The sequence below is a fragment of the Beta vulgaris genome, chromosome 3, assembly GCF_026745355.1.
Source record: "Beta vulgaris subsp. vulgaris cultivar EL10 chromosome 3, EL10.2, whole genome shotgun sequence".
NCBI lineage: Eukaryota > Viridiplantae > Streptophyta > Magnoliopsida > Caryophyllales > Amaranthaceae > Beta > Beta vulgaris.
In genome coordinates, this window is record NC_079204.1 from 16,448,062 (window position 1) to 16,470,961 (window position 22,900).

The 22,900-nt window shown below is 35.4% G+C and overlaps 1 protein-coding gene across 4 annotated transcripts; it reads right to left on the reverse strand.

Annotated features, from left to right (window-relative positions):
* Nucleotides 1–2,686: 2,686 nt before the first annotated feature.
* Nucleotides 2,687–21,707, reverse strand: LOC104888995 (BAG-associated GRAM protein 1). 4 transcript variants are annotated; one of them, XM_057393632.1, is made up of 19 exons: nt 21,169–21,701; nt 19,682–19,732; nt 15,466–15,563; nt 13,911–13,986; nt 11,192–11,320; nt 11,062–11,102; nt 10,522–10,645; nt 9,975–10,091; nt 9,336–9,365; nt 9,136–9,235; nt 8,016–8,122; nt 6,451–6,594; nt 6,202–6,306; nt 5,105–5,251; nt 4,962–5,015; nt 4,774–4,837; nt 3,629–3,690; nt 3,389–3,500; nt 2,687–2,937 (listed from the first exon to the last, which is right to left on the reverse strand). In XM_057393632.1, the coding sequence occupies exons 1-19, from the start codon at nt 21,358–21,360 to the stop codon at nt 2,930–2,932; spliced, it is 1,761 nt and encodes a 586-aa protein (XP_057249615.1). In that variant the 5' UTR covers nt 21,361–21,701; the 3' UTR covers nt 2,687–2,929. The 4 variants fall into 4 exon arrangements, with proteins under 4 accessions (XP_057249615.1, XP_019104188.1, XP_010672421.1 ...); XM_019248643.3 differs by lacking the exon at nt 2,687–2,937 and having other exon boundaries at nt 3,027–3,500; nt 21,169–21,699; XM_010674119.4 differs by lacking the exon at nt 2,687–2,937 and having other exon boundaries at nt 3,027–3,500; nt 19,682–19,751; nt 21,169–21,308.
* Between the last annotated feature and the right edge of the window lie 1,193 nt (nt 21,708–22,900).

A 22,900-nucleotide genomic window follows, 5' to 3' on the forward strand; every position in this document is an offset into this window, starting at 1 on the left:
ATTTTTATCTTACTTGCCCAAAAAAAATCAAAGATGTTAATGACATAAAACATGCATAAGCAAAGTGAATGGAAAAACCTGTTGGGAACGGAGTGAGTATATGGTTTCGGGATTATATGGTTTTCTATGCCCATGAAAGTAAGACGGATTGTTCGTGTCAAATGAAAAAGAGGATAAAATCATTAATTAATCAAATAAGGCATTGTCAATCATTTTTGTGGATTCCAACACATCAAGTCGTATTTTTATTCACCCTCTAATTCTCGAACTCCCATTTTTCATATACCAAATGCCTCGTAATGACTTTTACTCGTAAGTAAAGGAGATAATATCCTTTAATCAGAGTTTATAAATACTAATTTCTAATTGTTTTCTTATGAAACTTTTTCCCAAAATAATTATCGGTTAGCAAATAATTTTCACTTTCTTCTAAAGGCAAGAATTATTTTCCTAGATATTGTCCATGTTTTATTTTTTAAATTTGGATGCAAGATCGCTAAGTGGTTGGACAATCAAAACTGCTATTTTAGTTAGTTGTTTTACTAATCGTAGAAGTCCATAATTTGCAAAACTGCTAATCAAGTAGCTGTTTGTTCTAGTAAACCGCTACATGGTATAACGTTTATTTCATATACATCACAATTCATTAATATAACAATTGGAAAAAAGTTCAAAATTATAAAAATTTCCTAAATAAAAACAGCTGAGTGAGTTAATGTTTTGGTATTATCTTTGGTTTTTCACCATGTACTCCTGACAAATTTTTTTATGCCCCATATACCCTCGCAAATTTCTAAATTCACCATATACCCCCCACTTTTCAAAAAATACATCCACTTATCCTTAATGATTAAACGCCATTAACGTCCATTAGTCATTAATCCCTAATCTCTCCCTAACCTTAATTAACTAACCTAAACCTAAGTCAAACCCCAACATTAATCCCTAATTTATACCCTAACACCCCCACCCCTGCAAGTTGCACCCCCCCACCACCCCCGAAGCGCCCCTTCCCCCACCCTGCAACCCCCTTCCCCCTTCCAAAACCTCACAACACTGCAACCCCATCCCCCTCCCCTGCAACCCCCACCCCCCAAAAAATAAATTGTGCAACCCCTCCCCCTCTTTCTTTCCTTTGTTCCTCTTATGTTCAGACTTCGCCTTCTTTGCCAAAGGAATTCAAAGAAATCTGTAAATTGTTATGTTCAGACTTAGGAAGATCTAGAGTTATGATGCATATCTATAATAGTGTAACTGTCAAATTCAAAGACATATTCAGGGAGTTTGTGGGCTAGTTTTTCTGTGATCTCCCATTCTTGACCAAATTTATAATGTTGAAGGGGGTGATCGATGTACCTTGAAGAGAATGGCTGGTTTACAAAATCTATAACTTGTGGCTTGCAAATTCTCAGAAAGACGAAGGAAAGAAACAAGGGGAGGGGGTTGCGCGATTTTGCAGGGGGGAAGGGAGGTTGCAAGGGAGGGGGGTTGCGGTGTTGCGGGGGTAGAGGAAGGGCGGCTTCGGGGAATATGTATTATCTTTTATTAATATAATATTTGTAAAACAATAGTTAGAGGTTTTGTTTAAGTTTTTCCAGTCCCCGAACCATCCTACGTGACAATTATTTTCTATAGGAGCATCATCTTGGGAAAAAAAAACTCATTATATGACCTCGAACCAACCATAATCATCGTTGTCTTGATCCAAATTTTTGCTCTATCATGCATAAGTGACCAATGACGGGTTACCTAATTTGGTGTACTTTCTTGTATATTTGAACAAAACTTTCGCACTTTATTAATAATTCGATATGAAATTGATTTGACATGACTTAAACATATTTGCAAAATCTTCATAATCGCTATCAAGTCGTCAATTATTCAACAAAAAGCAATAAAACTTTGCTTCTACATTGGTAATAAATTAAATTAAATACTAAAAATTTTAGGCCTTGTTTTTTTTGACTTATTTTCAGTTCAATTCAATCCAATTCAGTTAATTTCAGTTGAGTTCAGTTAATTTCCTTTCACATTTTTCGTTCGGTTCAATTTAGTTCAGCCTAATTCAGTCCAAAAGAACAAGGTCTTATACTGAATTCAATAGAAGTTCAAAAGTTACAAAATAATACTCAAAAGTTAAGAAAAAGAAGTAAAAAGTTTAGTGGTCTAAAACAAAATTGTTTGTTTTCACCATCCGACACAAAACTTGCTCAAAAATAAAATGAAATATTAGTGGTTTTAATAAAATAAGCAAATAGTAAACAAAGATCTAAACTGGAACCAAATCTTGATTAAGTTAGATTGCGTATATTGACCTATTGACAAATCGAAGGATTGGATCTTTTCTTATTGAGCTCGGAATTGCTGGTTCACCAATCAGTCAAGCTTCATTCTGATAATAATTGTGCTATGTATTGTATTTGTGTACTCAAATCAGCATCCAAATAAATCAAAGATCGAATACCATCCACTATATTTATCATATCAAGATCGACCAACACTCAGCCTTATCTTTGCAAATATGTGCTTATCCATTCAAGCTCTTGATTTTCTTTAGGGCACAAAACCAAGCTTCTCAACACCGCAAACACATAAATAGCATCATTAGAATAAAAGCATTCAAGCTCTTGTTTTCTTTAGGGCACAAAACCAAGTTTCTCAACACCGCAAACACACAATATCATCATTAGAATAAAAGCATCAGATAGCTTAAAAGTAAGAAGTTTTACAAAAAGAAATTTCATATTGCCGAATAACAAACATCTTTACCATAGAAATAAACGACTTATTAGTTGTATGCCTTCTCTAATTACAAGAAAAATAATAATTCTTCGGTCTACGTACAAGGTAAGGGTTACAAGCTTACAAGGGCCACCACCATCGCCAATTAGCTTTGTTGCTAAGGAAACAGGGCGAATTCACATCGTTTTTATGTAGCTATTAACACCACAAAAACACAATAGCTTCATCAAAATAAAAGAATCGGATGGCTTAAACTACAAAGTTTTGCAAAAACAAATTTCATATTGCCGAATAACCATCTTTAACATAGATATAAACAACTTATAGTTGCATTTCTTCCCTAATTACAAGAAAAATAATAATTCCTCGGTCTACGTACAAGGTGAGGGTTACAAGCTTACAAGGGCCACCACCGTCGCCAATTAGCTTTGTTGCTAAGGAAACAGGGCGAATTCACATCTATAATGCTATCCAATAAATATGGGTACAAAATAAAAGTCATGAAAACGCAAAAAAAAAAAAAAAAAAAAAAGAAAGAAAAAAAAAGTGCAGTGTGTAAAGACAAACTATGTACAGAGCTAAATACCAATATACCAGGACCAAAAATGAAGAAACCAGTGAAGTAAAATTGCTTCAACTCACGCACTTTCTTGTAAACCAGAAGACATTTGAGAAATATGGTCATCCGCATTGGAGCTATTCCTAGTATCTATGTACGAGCAAGCCGCTTGTATCATCACGCCCACCTCTCGTTTATACTGCATCAAAAATTTTAAGTTACAATTCTTCTTGCAACCTCTTTTCCTTAAGCCATGGTAGTCGACTCTTACCTCTTCTCCTTAAGTCATGGTACAGAGAGAACAACAAACAAGGTGAGAAGATATACCTCATCAATGGCCCCAGACTTAATTTTTGATTGCATCACACACCATTTCTTAAAATGAGCACCTGTTGAAGAGATCTCATGTCAATAAAGGAATGCTTGGACAAGGACAATGGAGCATAAACCAGCAGACTGAAGGGACAGATCAATCAGAAACCACAGTCAAAACTCAAAACTAAAAAGAATGGTTCAGCACAGTAGTACAAATTTGTATAATCTAACCAGTACTCATCTCTGATTAAAAACCAAAGCCCCAAAATCCCTTGAATTCAATATCAAATCTTCCAACCTTTCAAAAAATCTTAATCGCGTATATAGATTAGAAAGATTTCCTATTTGATGTAAATGAATGTATGTACTGCCTGGCTGTTTTCTTCAAGTAATTCGGTGGTTGTTTTTCGCAGCCTTTCTCCTCCAAAAATCTTGTAGATTTTGGTAATTAATTGCTGCTTGGCATATTCTTTGATGCCTTAGAATTATTTTAAGAAATTGAGAGGAAACTAGAAAAAATGGAATATTTTAGTTTGTTATGCCATAATCTTACCACTAAACTACGACTTATGCATGTGACAAAAGTGTCAAACCCAAATTATACATTTTATCTTATAAAATTACCCGGGGCATTGCTCTGGCCCAACAACTAGTTAAAAACTAAGAGGTCCACATACAAAAAGACTAGGGCCAACATAATTTTCATTTGTATCTTCATATATATGCACACTCTAGCCATTGATAAAGACGTAATCTGCAGTTACACAAAGATGCAGTCACATAAGGAAAGCTAAATCATCTTGCCAATGAGAATCTTAACGTATACAGCAATTACACTAAATATCAGATTCTTAAACCTATGTCACTCTCTCACATGGCAGCTAGAAGGTAGTAAATGGCTAAATGTATCTATATTTTGCGAAATGATTCCAAAAAGTGCTCTTAGTTCAGAAAAAATAACAAAATAAGGAGCTCCAAACAGGATTTCAGCATGCACTGTGATCACCACCACAAAAAGAATATAGATAGAACCGGTTAACAAAGTTCAAACAACAAATTGCCGTATCCAATTTGCTGTATCAAGCAACAAATTTCACAGAAGTACACATAGAAAGTTAACAACAAGAAAAAGAGCATTAAAGAAAAGATAGAATCACCAGCTTTTATATCAATGGTAGAGGATGAATCAGACAAAGTCTCAAGATGCCACCTGCAATGCACCTATTGCACAATGCCAAACACAGGATTCAATCGAAATTGGGTAAGAAATACAGTTGTATTAATAAAGATATCAATCACAAAAAGAAAATGTTCTGAAACCAAAATTGGTTCAGAAGCAGCATACCTCAAAATAAGACCCAAATGGAACATCATGCGCTTGTTGCACTGTTTCAAACACCTAAAACAGAGCATTCACAGCAATCAGTACAGAAGGGGAGAAAAAAAACTGATGTCTCAAATTTGTAAAAGTACGATGTACAAAATTACCAGAATGGTCTTATCTGGTGATAAAACTACATGCTGCCACTCTGTCATTGCTGTGTCTGGGGGACACATGGGGCTCTTGCATAAAGAACGAAAAGTCAATTCTCTGACTAAACCCTCGTACTCATCTGTCGCATGCCACTTCCCTATCTGTAGAAAGCGCAGCAGGTAGATATCAAATTCAAACCGCTTAACACACACAAACTGATCACAAGGAGCTTCAGAAACTATTCACATAGTGCACCATCTGAGTCAAATTTCATGTTGACTCTGTCACAGTTTCAACAGTGAGCATGGTGCACTTATAAGCAACAAACACAGAGATATCCGGTTTCGAAATGCTACTATCCTTTAGTTAAAACCAAGACCAATTAATCTCTCAGGATGTTTACACCATTCTCTACACCTCAAATAAAAAGATTAAGAGTAGCAAGGGATGCAACCAACTTGCTACTAGGAAAAGACAGCATATTGCAACTTGCTGCGATCAATCGCAATCGCTTAGTATTTTCTCTACTATCAACTTATCTTTTAATGAACACCTAAAATGGCGCTTAATGCTGATATATTCATACCCGATTGCACAACTAAAAACCATCTAGGTCTCCATCATACAACCTATAGCCATAACACCACATTATTGATCATTGCCAGGCTAACCCAAACCAGGTCTATGTAAATTATATTCAAACATGAAGGTTCAGTGCTTGTATACAGGAAAGTTACATCTCCAAGCATATATTAAAAAATAATAATAATAAGCCAAAAGTTCTCACTTAGTCGCATATTCAACAGTGGGATTTCAACATGTTACACTTCATAGAAGAAACATCACCAAAAATTATTATTGATCAGTTTGCAGATTTCTTAGCCGTCACGTAAAAATTAAAATGCACAAGCTGCAGTTTATGCATAGCCATATATTCTTTTTAAAATATAACAGAAGAAATTCTAATAAAAAGTGGTGGATGGATGGCGAAAGTTCTAAGTACAACTTGGCATACATACTCACTCTGCAGCACATTGACACTGAATGAATATATGAATCTGCTAATATCATTATCTGACAACAAGAACATTAATACAGGAAAGGCACTTACAATAACATTAGAATCCTTTCGGGCTGAACGATACTCGTTTGTATAGTTAGAATCATCAGTCAGCAATAAATTAAAAAATTGCTCAGCCGTGCATGGAAACTTATCCTGAGAAAAAGTTCAATGGACTTGAAAATTAACAGTATTACGTTACAAAAGGAATTTATTTTCAAATAATTTTTTTTTCTTTTTTATTGGATAAGTCATATGACCAGAAAGATAAGAACTTTGGAAAGACGTAATGTCCCATACATTATATATACTAACTAGGGCTTCGTCCTTGACAAATGGCTGGAACGTATCAGTCTTGGGTACATTTTCTTCAAGAATTTTAGGCTTCTTTTGACCCGCACGTTTGGAACTACTATGTACACGAAGTTCTGACAGTGCCTTTGCCTGTTCAGCAAGATGATCAAAATGGCATTCAGCTAGGAACAATTAATTAAAAACAAAAGAACATTAGGAATTTATCACTTTTTAGACACAATGGCCTACATCACAACGAAAGGCAAAATGAATAAAAAAATTTAACTAAGAACAATTGCTTACTAGACATTCGAAAATATCTGCTAAGCTTGTAACCTTTACGCTTCTTCAAACATGATTTAACACATTTCAGTAATGCGTTTGAGAATTATAAAAGCACTACTTGTTGAATATCCAAGTCAGAAACGATTGATTGTCCTAATTACTAAATGATACAATATAGAATAAAGGGTAGCACACTCCAAGATAGCCGAAAGAGAAAAGTACTAGTTATTTAGTACTTGAGAAAAAAGCAATCTAGAAGCTAAGTGGTCTACTAAGACACTCTCCACCTTACAATCCTCCATGATAGCCGAATGAGAAAATGGTGAGTCCTCAATGATAGCCAATGAATAGTTTAGAATTCAGATAGCACTATGGCTCAAGAACATAGTTCAAACATCCACATATTCTTATGCTAATACTGAGAGCAAGAATCTCTTGACCACATTTGTGGAACACATTGGTTACAGTAAGGCACACTTTCTGTGGACCACAACCTAAAAATATTCACCAAGAACCTAAATAAGCATCTTGATTGTCGTTAGCCACGAAATTCCTCTCCATGTACATCATAATGCCATCCTACACAATAAGTTTCCATTCATAATAGAAGGCACAAAAGAAAAGAAATTCCTTGAAAACCTCATTAGACAATATTCTTGATGACACATTCATGTTTGCAGGCAATTGGCATATCTTCTAATATAATCAGATGCAGATACTGACATTACCTTCAACTAAAGCATAAACACATCCATGTGAAGAATATATGGTTCAGTACAAGTTGAAGTTCAGCAGACCATAATAGTAAAAAAAAAAAAAAAAAAAAAAACAATTTCGAAAATTTCACAACAGACTAGGAAGTAGGTAGCAAGAGTTTTGAAATTCAAGATCATCAAGGATCACAATTAGACTGGTAAAAATATTGCCTAAGCTGTTGAATCACTCTCCAATGAGCACTATTTGAACCCCCCCCCCCCTCCTAAGTTGGACTAAAATTACATCAACAGACATCCCAAGTCTCACTGCTAACCTGAGTACCTGGCAAACAAATCCGACCACGACACCAATCATAAGAGTTAGGACCCTAAATCTCAAGTAACAACAAACATCTCTGCAGATGTGTACACGCCTTTTTCTCTCTAAAAGTTCATATTCATGCTTAATGCCATCGAATCTAAAGATGCATTGTCCAGACGTCTTTAGCAGTCCCACTAAAAAATAAATGCAAGAAATTCCCCAACAGTTAATGAGAACAATTTTGAAAAATATTCAACAGAATAAACAACCTTCTTTTCAGCATCTAGCATTGCGAGAAAGTTTTTTGCAGAACGCTGCAATGTCTTCAAGGCATGGTTTCGATTCCAAAAGGATGCAAATTTGTACCTAACTCTTCCTGCAAAAAACCAAAAAAAAAAAAAGGAAAAAAATATATAAACAAACACAATGATCCAAAGTAGGTAAAGGCAAAGAACGGAATTGGAGAGATAAGGAAGTCAATCTATCTTGCTTATCAACCAGAAAATGTAGGTAAGCTTCAGCTATTTCCTATAAATAAAAGAAAGGAACTTTCTCAAAAGAAAAAGATCCAGTACCATGTTGAAAGAGGGCTAGAAGTCCTCAATCAATGGACAAGCAGATGAGAGGGATAAGCTACTAAAGGCCCTGGGTATGGGACCAAGAAGAGGCCAAGAAAACAAACTTATCATACAATCAGACCCGATGAGACTGTATTCCGGAAAAAGGGGTCATTCTCTTCAACCAAAACATCGACAAGGCTCAATTTGCAAAGACGTGCAGAACCATTTCACCGAACTTCAACATCTTTAAATCACTTCAATATGGCAAGTAAATACTCCTTTTAAACAATACAAAGTATTCTTATTATTAGACAGAAATTTTTCATTAGTGGAAAGAAGAGACAGATACAGTATTGGGAGGACCAAGGAGTTCAATAGAAGAAAGCAAATGAAAAATATAAAAAGCATCCGAATCCATATTATAGCATGTAACCCTGAGCTGGGAAACACCACACACTGAACCACTAGAAAGAAGAAACAGAACAACCACTCTATTCCACAAAGACTCCCAACTAGAGATTTGCATCCAAAAATTCAATAATTTCTCATCAACCACAAAACCAAGGGAGCCATGCAAGTGATGCCAAATTGTTTCCTACCATTACAGTAAAGGTAATCCAATGCAACTGCAAATGCTCAGAGTAGACCATGCACACCCATCAAATATCAAAAATGGTAAATAACCCATTTCAAACAAAGGAGGTCAGAGCACAACACATGAAATAAATCCACAAATGCAGTCTACATAACTGCTCTAATATTCTTAGGATTGTATGTCCACACAGACAACAACAAATAATCAGACCATCATTCATGCATCATCACTTACCGTCAGAACTTCCCAAAGGTGGTACACCAAGCCCACCAGCACCTAGGCGAAGAATAATTGTGATAGCAGGATTAATTACAGCATGTTGGCTTCTTCGAATCTGCAATGCAAATATACAAGGTACATGATCCTTAAAGTCATATTGGCATTGCTTCCATCACAATAGAAAGAGCAATGATGTTAAATTGAAAAGATCTTACTTCATCTATGTCTTCAAAGGGAATAATAACCTGTGAATAGGACATAAATACAGAGTGAGAAATCAAGGTTGGCCACAAGTATCAGCGGAATGCTCAGCATAAAAAAAATTTTGAGAAAAGGGCAATAGTGTGCAGGTTCTGCAATCGCTATACAAGAGTCCAAGAGAGTTACATAATACATAGCACCATAGATACTAACACAAAAAATAACTCCGCTTTTGAATTCTCAATTTCAAACCAAAAAAACAATTAGCCAGAACGCGGAATCATCTGTAGGGGTACCCCACATAGAATAAGTACCAGATACAGATCCATGCAGAAGAAAATTCCCAGAGTTTACATCAGTTGGTTACATACCCTATCAATCATCCTGGTCTAATCAAGGTATAAATATTCATGATTTCATAACATTCATGAATGAATTCAAGTTGATAACGAGAGAGCCTGAGTCATTGAATGTCTTCATAAGATCATTTCACATAGGTCACTTAGTATTCAATAATATTTTTTATTGAGATTGGGGTCTGGGGTGTTAGGCAAGGGAGTTTATTTTCTTTATTGAAAAAAGAAAAAAAAAAATTAATCTACTATAATATTGAAAAGAATCTTCTTCAAGTAGGAAGTAGAATAAATACTAACCTTCATTTGCTTCGAAAACACATTTGAGTGGAAGGAAATGTGCCATGCAGAAATATACATACGACCATGATACAAAAATGATCTCTCCAACGCACAAGAATAGCTATGCTCAGCAACCTGCAATTACTCATCAAATAACGCACAAACATGCAATGACCAAGTTTTAAAAATTGAGGACATATATGCAAATTGAACAAGAATAGGAATCCACATAATAAAGATAAAGCTTTCAGTACCTATTCAGATAGGATTTCTAATGGAAAAAAGACAGCCGTGAAAAGAAGAGAGCAATATTACTAAATGCAAATTACCACAAAAGAAAAACAATAAAAAGTCCACCAAAATCATAGTAAATGCAAATCTGTCCAAATATGTAATTTAATGTAACAAAAGAAAAAACCTTGTAAGAATCATGTCATTGAGAAACATCAACAGCTTTAAGCTCTTGAGAGACAAGTCGCATTTGTTACAATACAACCTTAACTAAGAGTAATGCTCCATTTTAATATTGTATAGAGAAGGTACTACAAGTTCGTGAGCAATTCACCTCATCAGCAGGTAGATTAAAAATCATTTGCAAAGGCCCAGGTTTTTGGTGAACCACCATGGGCTCTTGTTTATCCACAGAAACCCTCCTACGAGCATTTCCTCCGCCGAAGCCATTCAAAACCCTAAAAGATGTAATTCAGTTAATAGTGGCACAAAAGTAGATAACCAGGCGAAACTTTTCCAGTTATATATGATGTTGTCATATAAGTAGTAAAGACATTTGGATGAATCCCATACTAATAGGCATCTTCAATTACAACTTCCTAAGTGACAAAGGCCTGTTTGACAACCCACCCTCACAACCTCCACCCCTAAAATAAGTAAAGAAGGGAAAGACCGGGGGTAAAAATGCCCTAACAATTGTTGACTATAGTAACATTAAAAGGAAAGTGTTGAAATGGGTCATGCATAAGATTAATTGCCAGAATAGATGCAAATTTTTGGCAAGCTTGAGTAGTTAGGTCCTTTTAGACAAAGAAACAAAGTGCTATCTTTTTTGAAAAGTTACCATATTTGTTATTAATTGCCAGAATAATACCTGGAAGTGTTTGAAGGAATAGTCTTAATATCAAGACATACCTGAAAAATGAAACCCGTCAGATCAAGCAGGAAGCTAAGTTGCATTTTTACAGAAAACTACGAAAGTAAAGGAGTTCAGACGAAAATACCATTCCTGAAGAGCTATCCAGTGGATGCCATACTGCACCAGTTTCACCCACAGAATCCACGGATAATGTAACTGAACCAAGCACCGCACTTTTCCAGATTATATCCCAGTCATATATTGTCACAGTAATCTGCACAAATGTTTACGACAAAAAAAAAAAAGATGATTAGACAGGAAAGCAGAAGGGGAGGGGGTGAGGATAGGAATTGAAAAAAAAAAAAAAAACAGAGAGCATAAAGGACAGATCATTTATTACAGACATAATATATAGCCAGCTTAAATGATGGTTTGGGGCCACGATGAAGTTGCAACAAGGTGATTCTCTTTCTCCTTTCGTATATACTTTGGTGATTCATCTGATTAGTTGTCTTCATGTTAAGGGTAAAGCTATTGGCAATTTTGAGGCTCCGATGGTTGGGTGAGGGATAAGTTTCTATTAATTGACACAACCCTTTTCCTTTTAGATAATCTGCTAGAAATCATTTAGCTATCTAGAGAAATTCAGGGAAAAAAAAAAAAAACTATTTTGTCCAAAAACAGGTTAAAGCATCTTCTTACTCTTCTTCATGTTACTGGTGGTTAAAAACCAGAGTAATCTAAAAGGATTCCCTGTTTAAGAAAACCCTTCTTCTATTGCCACATGTGTGCAGTGGAGCTCAGAATGCAACATCCTCAGCTACCTTGGCGGTTTTTGTTATAGGTGGACCCTAAAACAACTTAATCTTTGAGAAGTCTCTAGACTTGGTGGCTGAAAAAAAGGTACTTTTTTTTATCGAGAATGGACGTCTTACTCATTCGTATATGTTTGTCGTCTCTGTCTAGGCTTCCATGTTAGAGTCGCTATTAATTTTGAGAGGGTTATAAAAGTGGGAGAAGACAAGAGACATCAGCTTTTATGGTGGGATAAGGAATGGATAAAGTGCTCTACAGCTCTAGTCCTCAGACATCATCTCCCTGATGTCTTTCCTATTCATTCCTATAGGCAGGATCAGAATTAGGGCTCATGAAAGATTATATTTTGAGAGCAATCTTCGGTCAGGGAGTGAATTTATATCCTGGTCTATATGATCTATCTTCTTTAGAAATTTTGTACTGATCTTGGAAGGGACCTCCCCCCCCCCCAGTCTTGCAAGTAATCATTGAATGATCATAGACAGATGCTCCCTTCTTCCCTCACTTTTTAGTGGTTACTAATTTTTGAAAGGGGTATTAACTAATTATTGCGAGAGGTGGAGTCTATGGTCTGGAGTCCAGACCACGCAATTGTTTTCCAATTTTACCCCTACATAGCCACGCCCCTCGTGTGTGCATAGGTGTTGTGTACTATATAGCCACACCCCTAAGGGCTAGTGGAGACCACAGTATCTAAAGACTGATATAACAAGACTAACAGTTGAATCGGCAATAGAGATTGAAATTTCTGGAAACATATTCATCCACAGATCAAATTTACCACAATGATATGTAATTCACCCTTGCCCAACTTACTTCGTCCAGATGTTAGGAACTAGGAAGAAATATAGAGAATTCTACCCCGATTTTCTTTCCCATTGAGAGAGACTGAAAGACTTGACAAGGGGCAGTCAATAATTGTACCTTCGGTTCCCCCTTAGGGGGTCAGGGGGGGAAGCAAGGGGGGTCACAGGGGGGATTTTATCCCCAGTATTACCGGTGGAACTCTGTGACGAGAGATTGGAATAAATCATGCTACCTTATTTCAGTGGCGAACAGGTCTCAATTGAATATCAGAAACTGGGAGGATGATTACAATTATTACCAAAACAACAACTGCCAATGGCCAGATATCCATATGTGTTATGTTACATAACCAAATGTTTTAACAAACTTAATATGGTTTACATAGAGAGCTTGACTCGGCAGGCTCATCTCAAGCCAAGTAGGGTGGCTGATAATGTAGAATAGTTGGCACAGTGTATCAAGATTTATGAGATTATATGGAGAACCCTCAACAATATTCCTTTGCTCTATGTAGATGTAACTGAGGCAAAAAGAGAGAAGACATTAGCTTGTATAGAATGACAGGTTGTGGAAGGGATTGTGTTGCATTTTACTGATACAGCAGTAATAGTCACAGAGTAATAGTCACAGAGAAACACAGAAGACATGATAAAAGAAGCATGGGGAAAACAAGATGCAAGAAAAGAAATAATCGAGCAATGGTCACTGGAAATGCCACCAAGTGCTGTGAGATACTCTGCCATCAAACGGGAGCCAGATTGATGTTCACTGTCCAGTACTATTATCGAGTAGTTTCCCCAACCTATTCTTACAAATCACATCATTCTGGGCCATGAGACATCCTTTTGTCCTGGATAATTCATTTCACAGCAGGTTTTGAAGCTAAATTATCTAGTTTTGTAATGGGTATTCTGACACTCGACAATTGACATACTCATGATCAGTTCACAAGTCCAACAGAAGGATAACACCCTTGACATCATTCTAATATCTTTCTCTATCATTTAACAAAACAAAACACCATACAGCACAAGAAAAAAGGGTAAAATTGATGAGTCCCACAACTCCAAAGTACATGCAAGAATAATTGATATACTCGTAGAATGATAGTATAACTATAAGAAGGTCTAGCAATTCATATGAAATTATGTATCTTGATGATGGGATATATATTACGGGAAAATAGAAACTAGGAACAAAAAAAAAGGATCTCAATTTTATCACAGAACAAGAAAAGTTACCTGGATGGGTAACTCATCAACAACGAAGTTAAACTCTTCTCCCCACATGGGATTCCTTGAACCAGGTATCATTGAACTGCAAAGTCAACAAGACTTCACTTGAATCAGTAACACATTCTCACGTATATCACCTCCACAAGACTTTACCATCTAAGCCACATGACATCCACTATAAACCATCATTGGATAGGTAAACTTTTGAGTAAATCACATGATCTATATCTCGTTCACACATTTTAACTCTGTGGCTTAGTTGTGAAAGGTTCTGCAACAAAATATCTTTCTTAAACCAGAAAAAATAGTCACAGTAGTGAGTAGTGATTGAGTAGGGGTATAAAACCACCTTTCTAATATGATGCAAGACTCAGAGATCTTCCCTTGCATCTACATGTACTTTGATTTTTATCACCACCACAGTAAGATGAGAAGATGAAATGTACAAGAAACTTTACTCCGATATATGATTCGCACTCAGCAATCAACCAAGTCATACAAGTCTCTATCTAATAGATCCCCAAGACAAATATATTGGTACGCATAAACTCTTCTAATTGGTACCATGAAAGCTGCAAATTGGTACTACTTAGATAAGTACCAATTGGAAAAGTTTTGAATACCATATAAATCTTTTTTGGGGGGGCTGTAACAGTGCTTGATAGATCCCAATTCAGACAGAGAATAGCACTACCTCCCAATCATCCTCAAGTCTTCTCCAAACACCACAGACCCCACCCCTTCTATAAAGTGAGAAAAAAGCAGCAATAGAATAATCAATAAACAAAGGAACAATTTTATCAATAACATAAAAATCTTAGGAAGGCACAGAAGAGGAGTAGAGAGAACAGATTCTTTCTTTTTTTTTCCAGTAGGAAAAATATTCAAAACAGCACAGTTTGTCCAATCAATAATTGCATCAATCAAATTAATGGTCTCAAATAAAGCAGGAGCTTCAACCAAATAGAAGCTCAGAACACCTCTGGGACATAAGCCTATAAGGACTAAGGAGGAATAATTACTAAAATAGAAGAATCAACTAAACCAACTAAGACGAGTAAACAATTCAACTGTCTATTAACAAAGTATAACATACTAGTAGCATCTCTACCCTCCCAAGAGAATTCTAGCAATAGCCGGAAAGGGGGGGTTATCGTATTTATGCGTTCTTGAACTCGTGATGCAAAAAGGCAGTTCTTTTCTCTAATCAATAATTGATGTTTCTTGATTGTGTAGATAAAAAGGCCTCATCATAGCTCTTTTCCTTGAGTTTCTTTTCTTTTTTTTCTCCTTACCTTTACTTCCATATATGGGTGACAACCCCTTCGATGTCTAACATATCTAATTATTTTAACCAAAGTTGAAAATAAAAGTAACTAACATCAATTGCAAAACGTTTTAGTGAGTATCAATTTTGCCAACAATTTAAGATTTCAGCAGGTCGATTAACAATGTCCTAAATTAAATATAGTACAACGCATGTCGTAATAATAATAAAAACATCAAGATATTCAAACGCAAATTAAAATATCAATTTATTAAAGTCCACAATTCCAGTTACCTGAATCTTTTCTCCGTAGTACAAGTAACAATAGCATAAGGATCCGATGTGCCATTGAGATTGGCAGCAATAAGGTTCTTTGCTGCCAACAGCCCAACCTGAAAAGTCTCAGATTCCATAAAGGTGAGGATGAGTCATATAAAACAACATAACACTCATGCCTAATAGATGAGAATCTTTCCATAATGTTTCCTTTTTTCAGTATATCATAAAAGGAAACATATCAATATATCACTGAGCAACCCAACAATTTAAAGATAAAACATAGAAACTCCTTATATGCCTGTAATAGATATTGAATTGCTCAGAATTTTGCAGAACCTTACACAGGAAGGGAAGAGCAAACCTGCACTTGCACAAGAATAAAAAGGCATGCATCCTACCCTCCTAACATGCGAATTTGGCATATTTGTAGAAGAGATGAGAAACATGGACATACTAGTAGAGCCAGAGTTTCTTGTTAGGACAGACCAATAAAAAGAAATAATGATATGCCTCAAAGACCTCTGCTGTATCAATAAATATACCAGAATAACCATTAATTTTCTTCTCGTTAGTACTTAGTACTAAAGCTTGCAACCAAATTTATCTTACTTGCATCTCAATATTGGTGGGAAAAAGATTTATCATATCCAACAAGTATCCATACTAAGACCATATATGATGGGTCCAAGACATTACTTTTCTTTAACTTTGGATCACAATCAACAAAAACACAAACATTAATATGAAAGCCTTAATCCCAAAGAATGGAGTCAGCTACATGAACCAAGAAATTATATCCTATGGTCGTCCAACAAAAATCCCCTATTCTTAATTTATTTCAATGATCAAAATCGTCTTCTGTCTCCCTCAACTTCTTCTAAAATCTCCATCATTCCAACTCTACTATCCTTACCGGAGCATCTTCTATTCGCACATTCCCAAATCAATGTAGCTCATTCTCTCTTATCTTATTTTTAATATCTGTAATTCTACTCTTCATTTGCATATCTTCATTGCATTAGGGTGTTTCTGCACGTTCATCGCATTTTCTCTGCAACTATCTTCTTAATATGATCGTTCCTAAATGCCTCACATTATCGCTAGTCTTCCTATATAACTTACTCCTTTAAGCTTAAAGGGACGCTACAGTCATGCAATATCTGAATTCCTAGTTGCTACTCTCCATTTGAGCAGCCAAGACAAGTGTTCTGACTCACAACTTAAGTGTATGCAACAAGATACTCAACAGACTCACTTAGGGGTACTTCCTTACTATCTAATGTCAGTACATCCCTCTATAACTCTCTCTTAGAATCAAATTAGCAATCCATTTACTCAATTTTCCTCTGACTAAATTAAAACCCTCAAGATTCTAACTTTTGTTACATTAACTCCTAAACTCATCCACTAATGGATCATTGCCTCCAAACATACACCACATAATTCCATCATTGATAGACCATGTTGATTCATCAAATATTGTTGTGAAAAAGAGAGGACTTAAGGCGGAACCCTAGTGCAGTCGAAATCGTGAAAAATATATTCTCCGTCACTTCTTCGAATGTCTAGACATTAGTTTCCAATTCTAAATACCTTGTCATAGACCTTCTCTAAATCAAAAAAAAGTTGCATGCATATAATCTGAAATATATCTCTCTTTCATACTCCATTATTTGTCTCGCAAGATGGATGGCTTCTACAATAGATTGTTCGAGACGAGCATAGACCCAAAATGATTCTCTAAAATGCTTCTACATATACTTGATTTTTGTTTTAATCAATCTCTCACATAACTTCATGGTATGACAGTATGATCTTTAAGTTTTATTCCTCGATAATTTGAGTATGCATCTCCTTGATTATCATAAGTATTTATCAAAGCAAATTTTTACTCCATGATATATTGTTTGTCCTCAATTTTTCAGTAGGTCTATGAGCCAATCAATCTCTATCTCCCCTAGACATCTCTAAGATTGAAAGGAAGAACATCTAGGCTACACACTTCCTTAGTTTCATTCTCTTTATTGTCTTCTCGACTTCTATTATATACATTTTCCACATATAGTCCTAGTTTACTTCTCAATTCCTAATAAAGATGTCGTTTGAACATTCTCTAACTTCCACTTAAAAATTCATCAATACATCCAATCCATCTATCTCATTTCTTCATACTAAACAAGGTTCTATTTTTCCCTTCATACACATCACCGTACAAAGATCTTAGCCATCACTTCTCTCATTCTACCTATCTTATAGATAGATTTTTCACCAATTATTAGGTCTAGTTTGTCCTTTACATCATTGTATACCTCTTACTTGCCAGGCGAGCAACTTCTCTTGCCTTAACTTGAGCACACTAATATTTCACAATAAGTTCTTCCTCTAAACACTTTTCCAAGGCTAAATATCATTTTAATTTCATCTTAACTACTACTTTATGTCCTCATCACCATGAACATCCCTGAGCACTAGAGTCTTGTAATGTAGCAGCAGCAAATAAGGCAGCTCACAAGAAAATAGCAAGGAAGAACAGAGATATTTGATTAATAAGGTGTTTCACCTAAAAGATAAACAAGAAAGATTTTGAATAGCCTTCAAAACTCCCACTACAGCTGATTCAATCACAATATTTTCCATGCTCTCTTATTTTACCTTACCCCTATTTATAATACTAGAGTGTAATATTTTCTCTCTCTACCAGATTCTGTTCTCCCTTCTTTGCCACATTCTCTGCTGCATTCTGCCACTCCCTACCAGGATCAGCTGTTATCGGTGAGCTGGCTAACGGCTCCATTCATGTCCTCCACATCATCCCTTCTAGAGGGATTTTTTTCTTTTTTGGCGCCTAGTGTAGGTGATCCAAATGGGAGGCCTTGTTTCTGTTGCAAGTTTTCTCCCGTTGATTGTCCTAGAACCTTCGTGACTAATCTAGAAATTTTTTCCTACATCTTTATCCAACTAGACTCAGGGTCAACCTGTTAGGCTCAATCAGCTCAACAGATCAATCGTTAGAACCTTTAACATTACATTCTTTAAATAATAATCAATTAAATCAAAATGACTCCTTAAACTATTTGTGTTTCTTGTTATTTGTGAAGTTGAATACAAACTTGCTTTTAAAGTCGCGAGAAATAGAATTTTTCTTATTACAGGTACATTCGTACAGAACCCCTTGACTTCTCTAAAAAGTTAAGGAGATCCTCTTTAGAGAAGTTAGGGAGATCCTGATGGTGAGAGAATAATCCATGTGCGTGCATACGCATAGACATACTTAGGACAAGTTTTCCTCATATAAGAAATCAAGGGAAAGAAGAAAGATATCAAATTGTTTTCGGATAGCCTCTTTTAATGAAGATGGACCTCATAACAGAAACGATTCTTCGAATCTTGCCAAAGTAGGATATAATTTTTAACTCATAAGTAAATATCAACCAACAATCTGAGTAGCCCAAGACAAAACCATAATAATGCATAACATGAATTATAATATATCAGAAACTATAAATATATAAACAAAGGTAAATGAATTATAAAAGGGACAAAGAGAAAGTGGAAAAGAAATAAGGAAAAGCGAAGGTAATGTATAGAAAGAGTATGCATGTACGGGACCAATACAGAAAAGATGGACACAAACTCAATATCTCATTTGGGATTGTAAACAAAAAATATTTCCATCTACCATTCATTGTTTCAACAAACAAATCATCGACAGAGCACTACACTTTGAGACTTTGTGAGCACACATGTTTGTTTTGTGCAGCGAAAAGGCCAAAATTATGTGATCGTGCTTAGATTTATTTCAACGCTTACATCTACAACCTATACAGACAAGAGCTTCTAAATTGTAGAAACGGGGCAAAAGATACAAGAAGCTCCCCATAGACATAAGTAGTTTGGCTTTGAATGTTACAATACTTCTATAATTATGACCATTACCTTTAAAAATAATTGCAAGACAGAAAATTTAATCGTAAAATAGGAAACTACGACAGATAATGATGACGCCATAAATTGATGGTCAAGTAAAGAAACCACTAATAAGATTCACAACCTACCTCTTACATCTTTGATAATAGGTCACTATCTACATTCTGGAAATAACCCATTAAATGCACTCATGGACCACATCTCACTGGCATTATATGAATTGTGAGATAAGGTAATAATAACTAACTCCTCAGTGCATACCGAACAAGAAAAGGTGCTTCATATTGCAGAATCAATCATATACCTTGATCAAGTACCCTGAGTGCGTTTGCATATCACTGTTCAGCCGGCCAATCTACAAAATAATTGCAGAACTGCATGTCAAAAAAGTGCAATTACTCCATGGTATCAAATAACCATCATATACCATGCCGTTAGGAAGCTTAAGATACCAATGATATTTAAAATTGAAAATCTATTACAGAATACAAGATAAAAGACCCAAGCAATAATGTTGATCTCAGACAAAAACATGGATGTAGTTTATACAAATTAGGCCCACAACTAAATTTCCTATCTAGACGGGGCTTTATAACGATACCAAAAGAGGAAGAAAATTCCACAAGAAATGCGCAATATACAATGACAACAACCTCAACTGGAAGATGAGCACAATGTAAAGGCGCACAATGAGCATTTCAAACTCAGAGAAAGGTAAAAGCACTGATCCTTCTAAAGGTGGGGCTAACTGACTGGTCAAGTGATAATCAGGGAAAAGGAAAATATAGAACTTCACTTACAGATGTTTCCCACAATCTTACTTTCCAGGATAGTCAGATTGCTATTGTTCGACTAATGTCAGAAAAAAAAAAAGAGAAGCAGAAGACACGTGGCAAGCTTATCACCGCTCACCAATTGAGAAGTTCACAATTCATGGATTCGCTCAACAGAACTTAAAATGCTTTGTACTTAATGATTACTCATTCTTTTTTTCAACTAATCATGGTTTTTCACTCCAATATGATCTCTAGTCTCTGCAACAAGTTTATGTCAGATCACCTGAGCTTTGTGTTCACGATTTTTTTATTCACTTATAACTCAAGTCAACAGAAACTGATAAGGCTTTAAAACTTGAGTCAAAATGTATGTTCTCCTTTCTCAGTAATTGTGATTAGCTTCATCAAATCAAATATCTTCCATGATCTCAGAAAAGTGTTTGATCCTCACCCATTGCATTCTCTTCAATCAAAAATCGCATCTCGTCATTTCATTCTTATGGTATCTCCATTTTATTTCTCATGCTGTCTTGTAACAAGAAACTCATCCTTTGTCAAGTAAAATATACTCCCTATTCAAAGGCATACGCCTTAACTCCATGAATGTAGTAAGCAATAAGCAACAGACTAAAAATCTTCAATATGACAAAAAATCAGAACAATAAATTCCCAATAAAAGAACAAGATACGAACCAAAAGAGGCCACTAACTCACACAAAGTCCAACAGAAATTTCTCTGCAACACACATTTCCTCTTTCTTTTCATGCAATAAGTATGAAAAACACTTGCTCGAAAAGCGATAACGAAATCCAACTCAAACAGGATACCGTAAAGAAGCGAAAGTACAACCATACTAAATAGAGAAAGTATCAGAAATTAACCACTTTCACTTTCCACCAAACTATCCATTTCCATCACCAAACCATCTTTCCCCAAACATAACAAAACTAATCAACAATTCAATAAAGCAAGAACACAAAAACCATAAAAAATCAAAAGTGACAGAAATCAAACCTTGTCTTTTTCCTCAACAATACCGCCAGAAGCAATACCATCACTAAAACCGGTTTTACAATCTCCAAGAGTGAAGTACCAGTAAGCGGCGATCACAAAAGCAGCAGCAGCAAAAGTAACTTCAATCTCCCACAACGACGGCACAAGTGAATCCAACGCCATTTGAATCATCAATCTCGCCGGAATTTCCATCGGAAAATGGAACAAATCTGGCCGGAAAAGTGAAAGTATCGTCAAAAGTAGAGTTCTTCGCGATCGATTTCTAGGGTTTTACAATCGCATTGACGGAAAAGTTCCATAAAAAACGAATTTGGAGAGAGAAAATGGTCAAAATAGAGGTGGTTAGACTTTGTGGAGTTTGGAGGGAGAAATTGGAATTTTTGTGATTTTGTGTCGGAGATATACGACGTGGAAATGACTTTTATTTTGAGTTTTGGTGAGGGAGTAACCGTTTATTTGACGAGATTACCCTTGCTCAGTTTTAGGAAGATGATACTATGATAGGGGTAGTTTGGTAAAAAGGGAGGATTTCGAAGTGAACAGACATGAGTTGAGGAGAGAGATTAGGGGGGAAGGTGGGGTGAGAGGGAGTGAGAATGTGGATTAGCATAATGTTCTCAAGTTCCAAGAAGCCAGGGATCACTCTAATTTTAAATTTTGATTTATGTAGCTTCGTGTATGATTCATGATGTATTTCTTTGAAAAAAAAATATAGAGTTTCATTTCACATTGATTATTTTAAAGTTTTGGGAATTTTTCACCGGTATCCTTATATTATTGGATTTCGCCATTGGTACACAAAATAAAATTGACTTCTCAATAGTACCCTTAAACTATTGGATTTTTCCATTGATACACAAAATAAATTAGACTTCTCAATAGTACTATTATACTATTGTCTTCCTTATAAATTTGAACTTTATATTAATGAAACTTAGTAAACATATTAGAATTCTAATGTTACGTTGTCATTTTATTTGTTAAAATAAAAGGAAACAAATCCCTACTTAAAATAAAAAATTCAATTATCTTCTTTCAAAAACGCATCTGTCAAACGCTTTCATATCTCTGCATCTGTTCTTCACCTTTGAACCTGATCAAAAATTGCACCACCTGACATTCTCTTCTTGGGGCTTCTACATCGGTTATTGGTTGCTTAAAATTCTGGAGAACTCATTGCAAATCAAGGGATATTGAAGATTATATCAGGTATGTTTGCTTAGATTTTCTTAATGTTTAGAAGATTGTATTAGTTTGCTTAATATAATGTTCCATGATTTTTTTCGGTTGATTCATAGATGGTGATAAAGTTCCATGGAGTTTGAAGCCAACTCTTTCCATCTCTTAAGTAATCAACATAAACTTATATGCTAAAAGAAATACAGTGGACGGGGAATAATAAATAAAATAAAGTTTGTCATTTTGTGGATTTAATTTGCATTGTATATTGTGATCATGTGGAATTATGTGGACTAATAATTTTGATATTTTTTTGTTGTTAATATTGCAGAATGAGTGATGATCACAAACTGTTGCGTTTTCATTAGAAGGATAAGGAGATAGATATTAGAGTAGATGTTGATAAGTGTACTTTACTAGATTTAGAGATGGAGTATGAAAATGAAGCTAGGAAATTTGGTGTTACTTTTGATTACCCATACTTGAACTTTAGTATGCATTTAATGAGGAACATTGGGAATTGTTAACAGATAATGATCTTATGACTATGTTG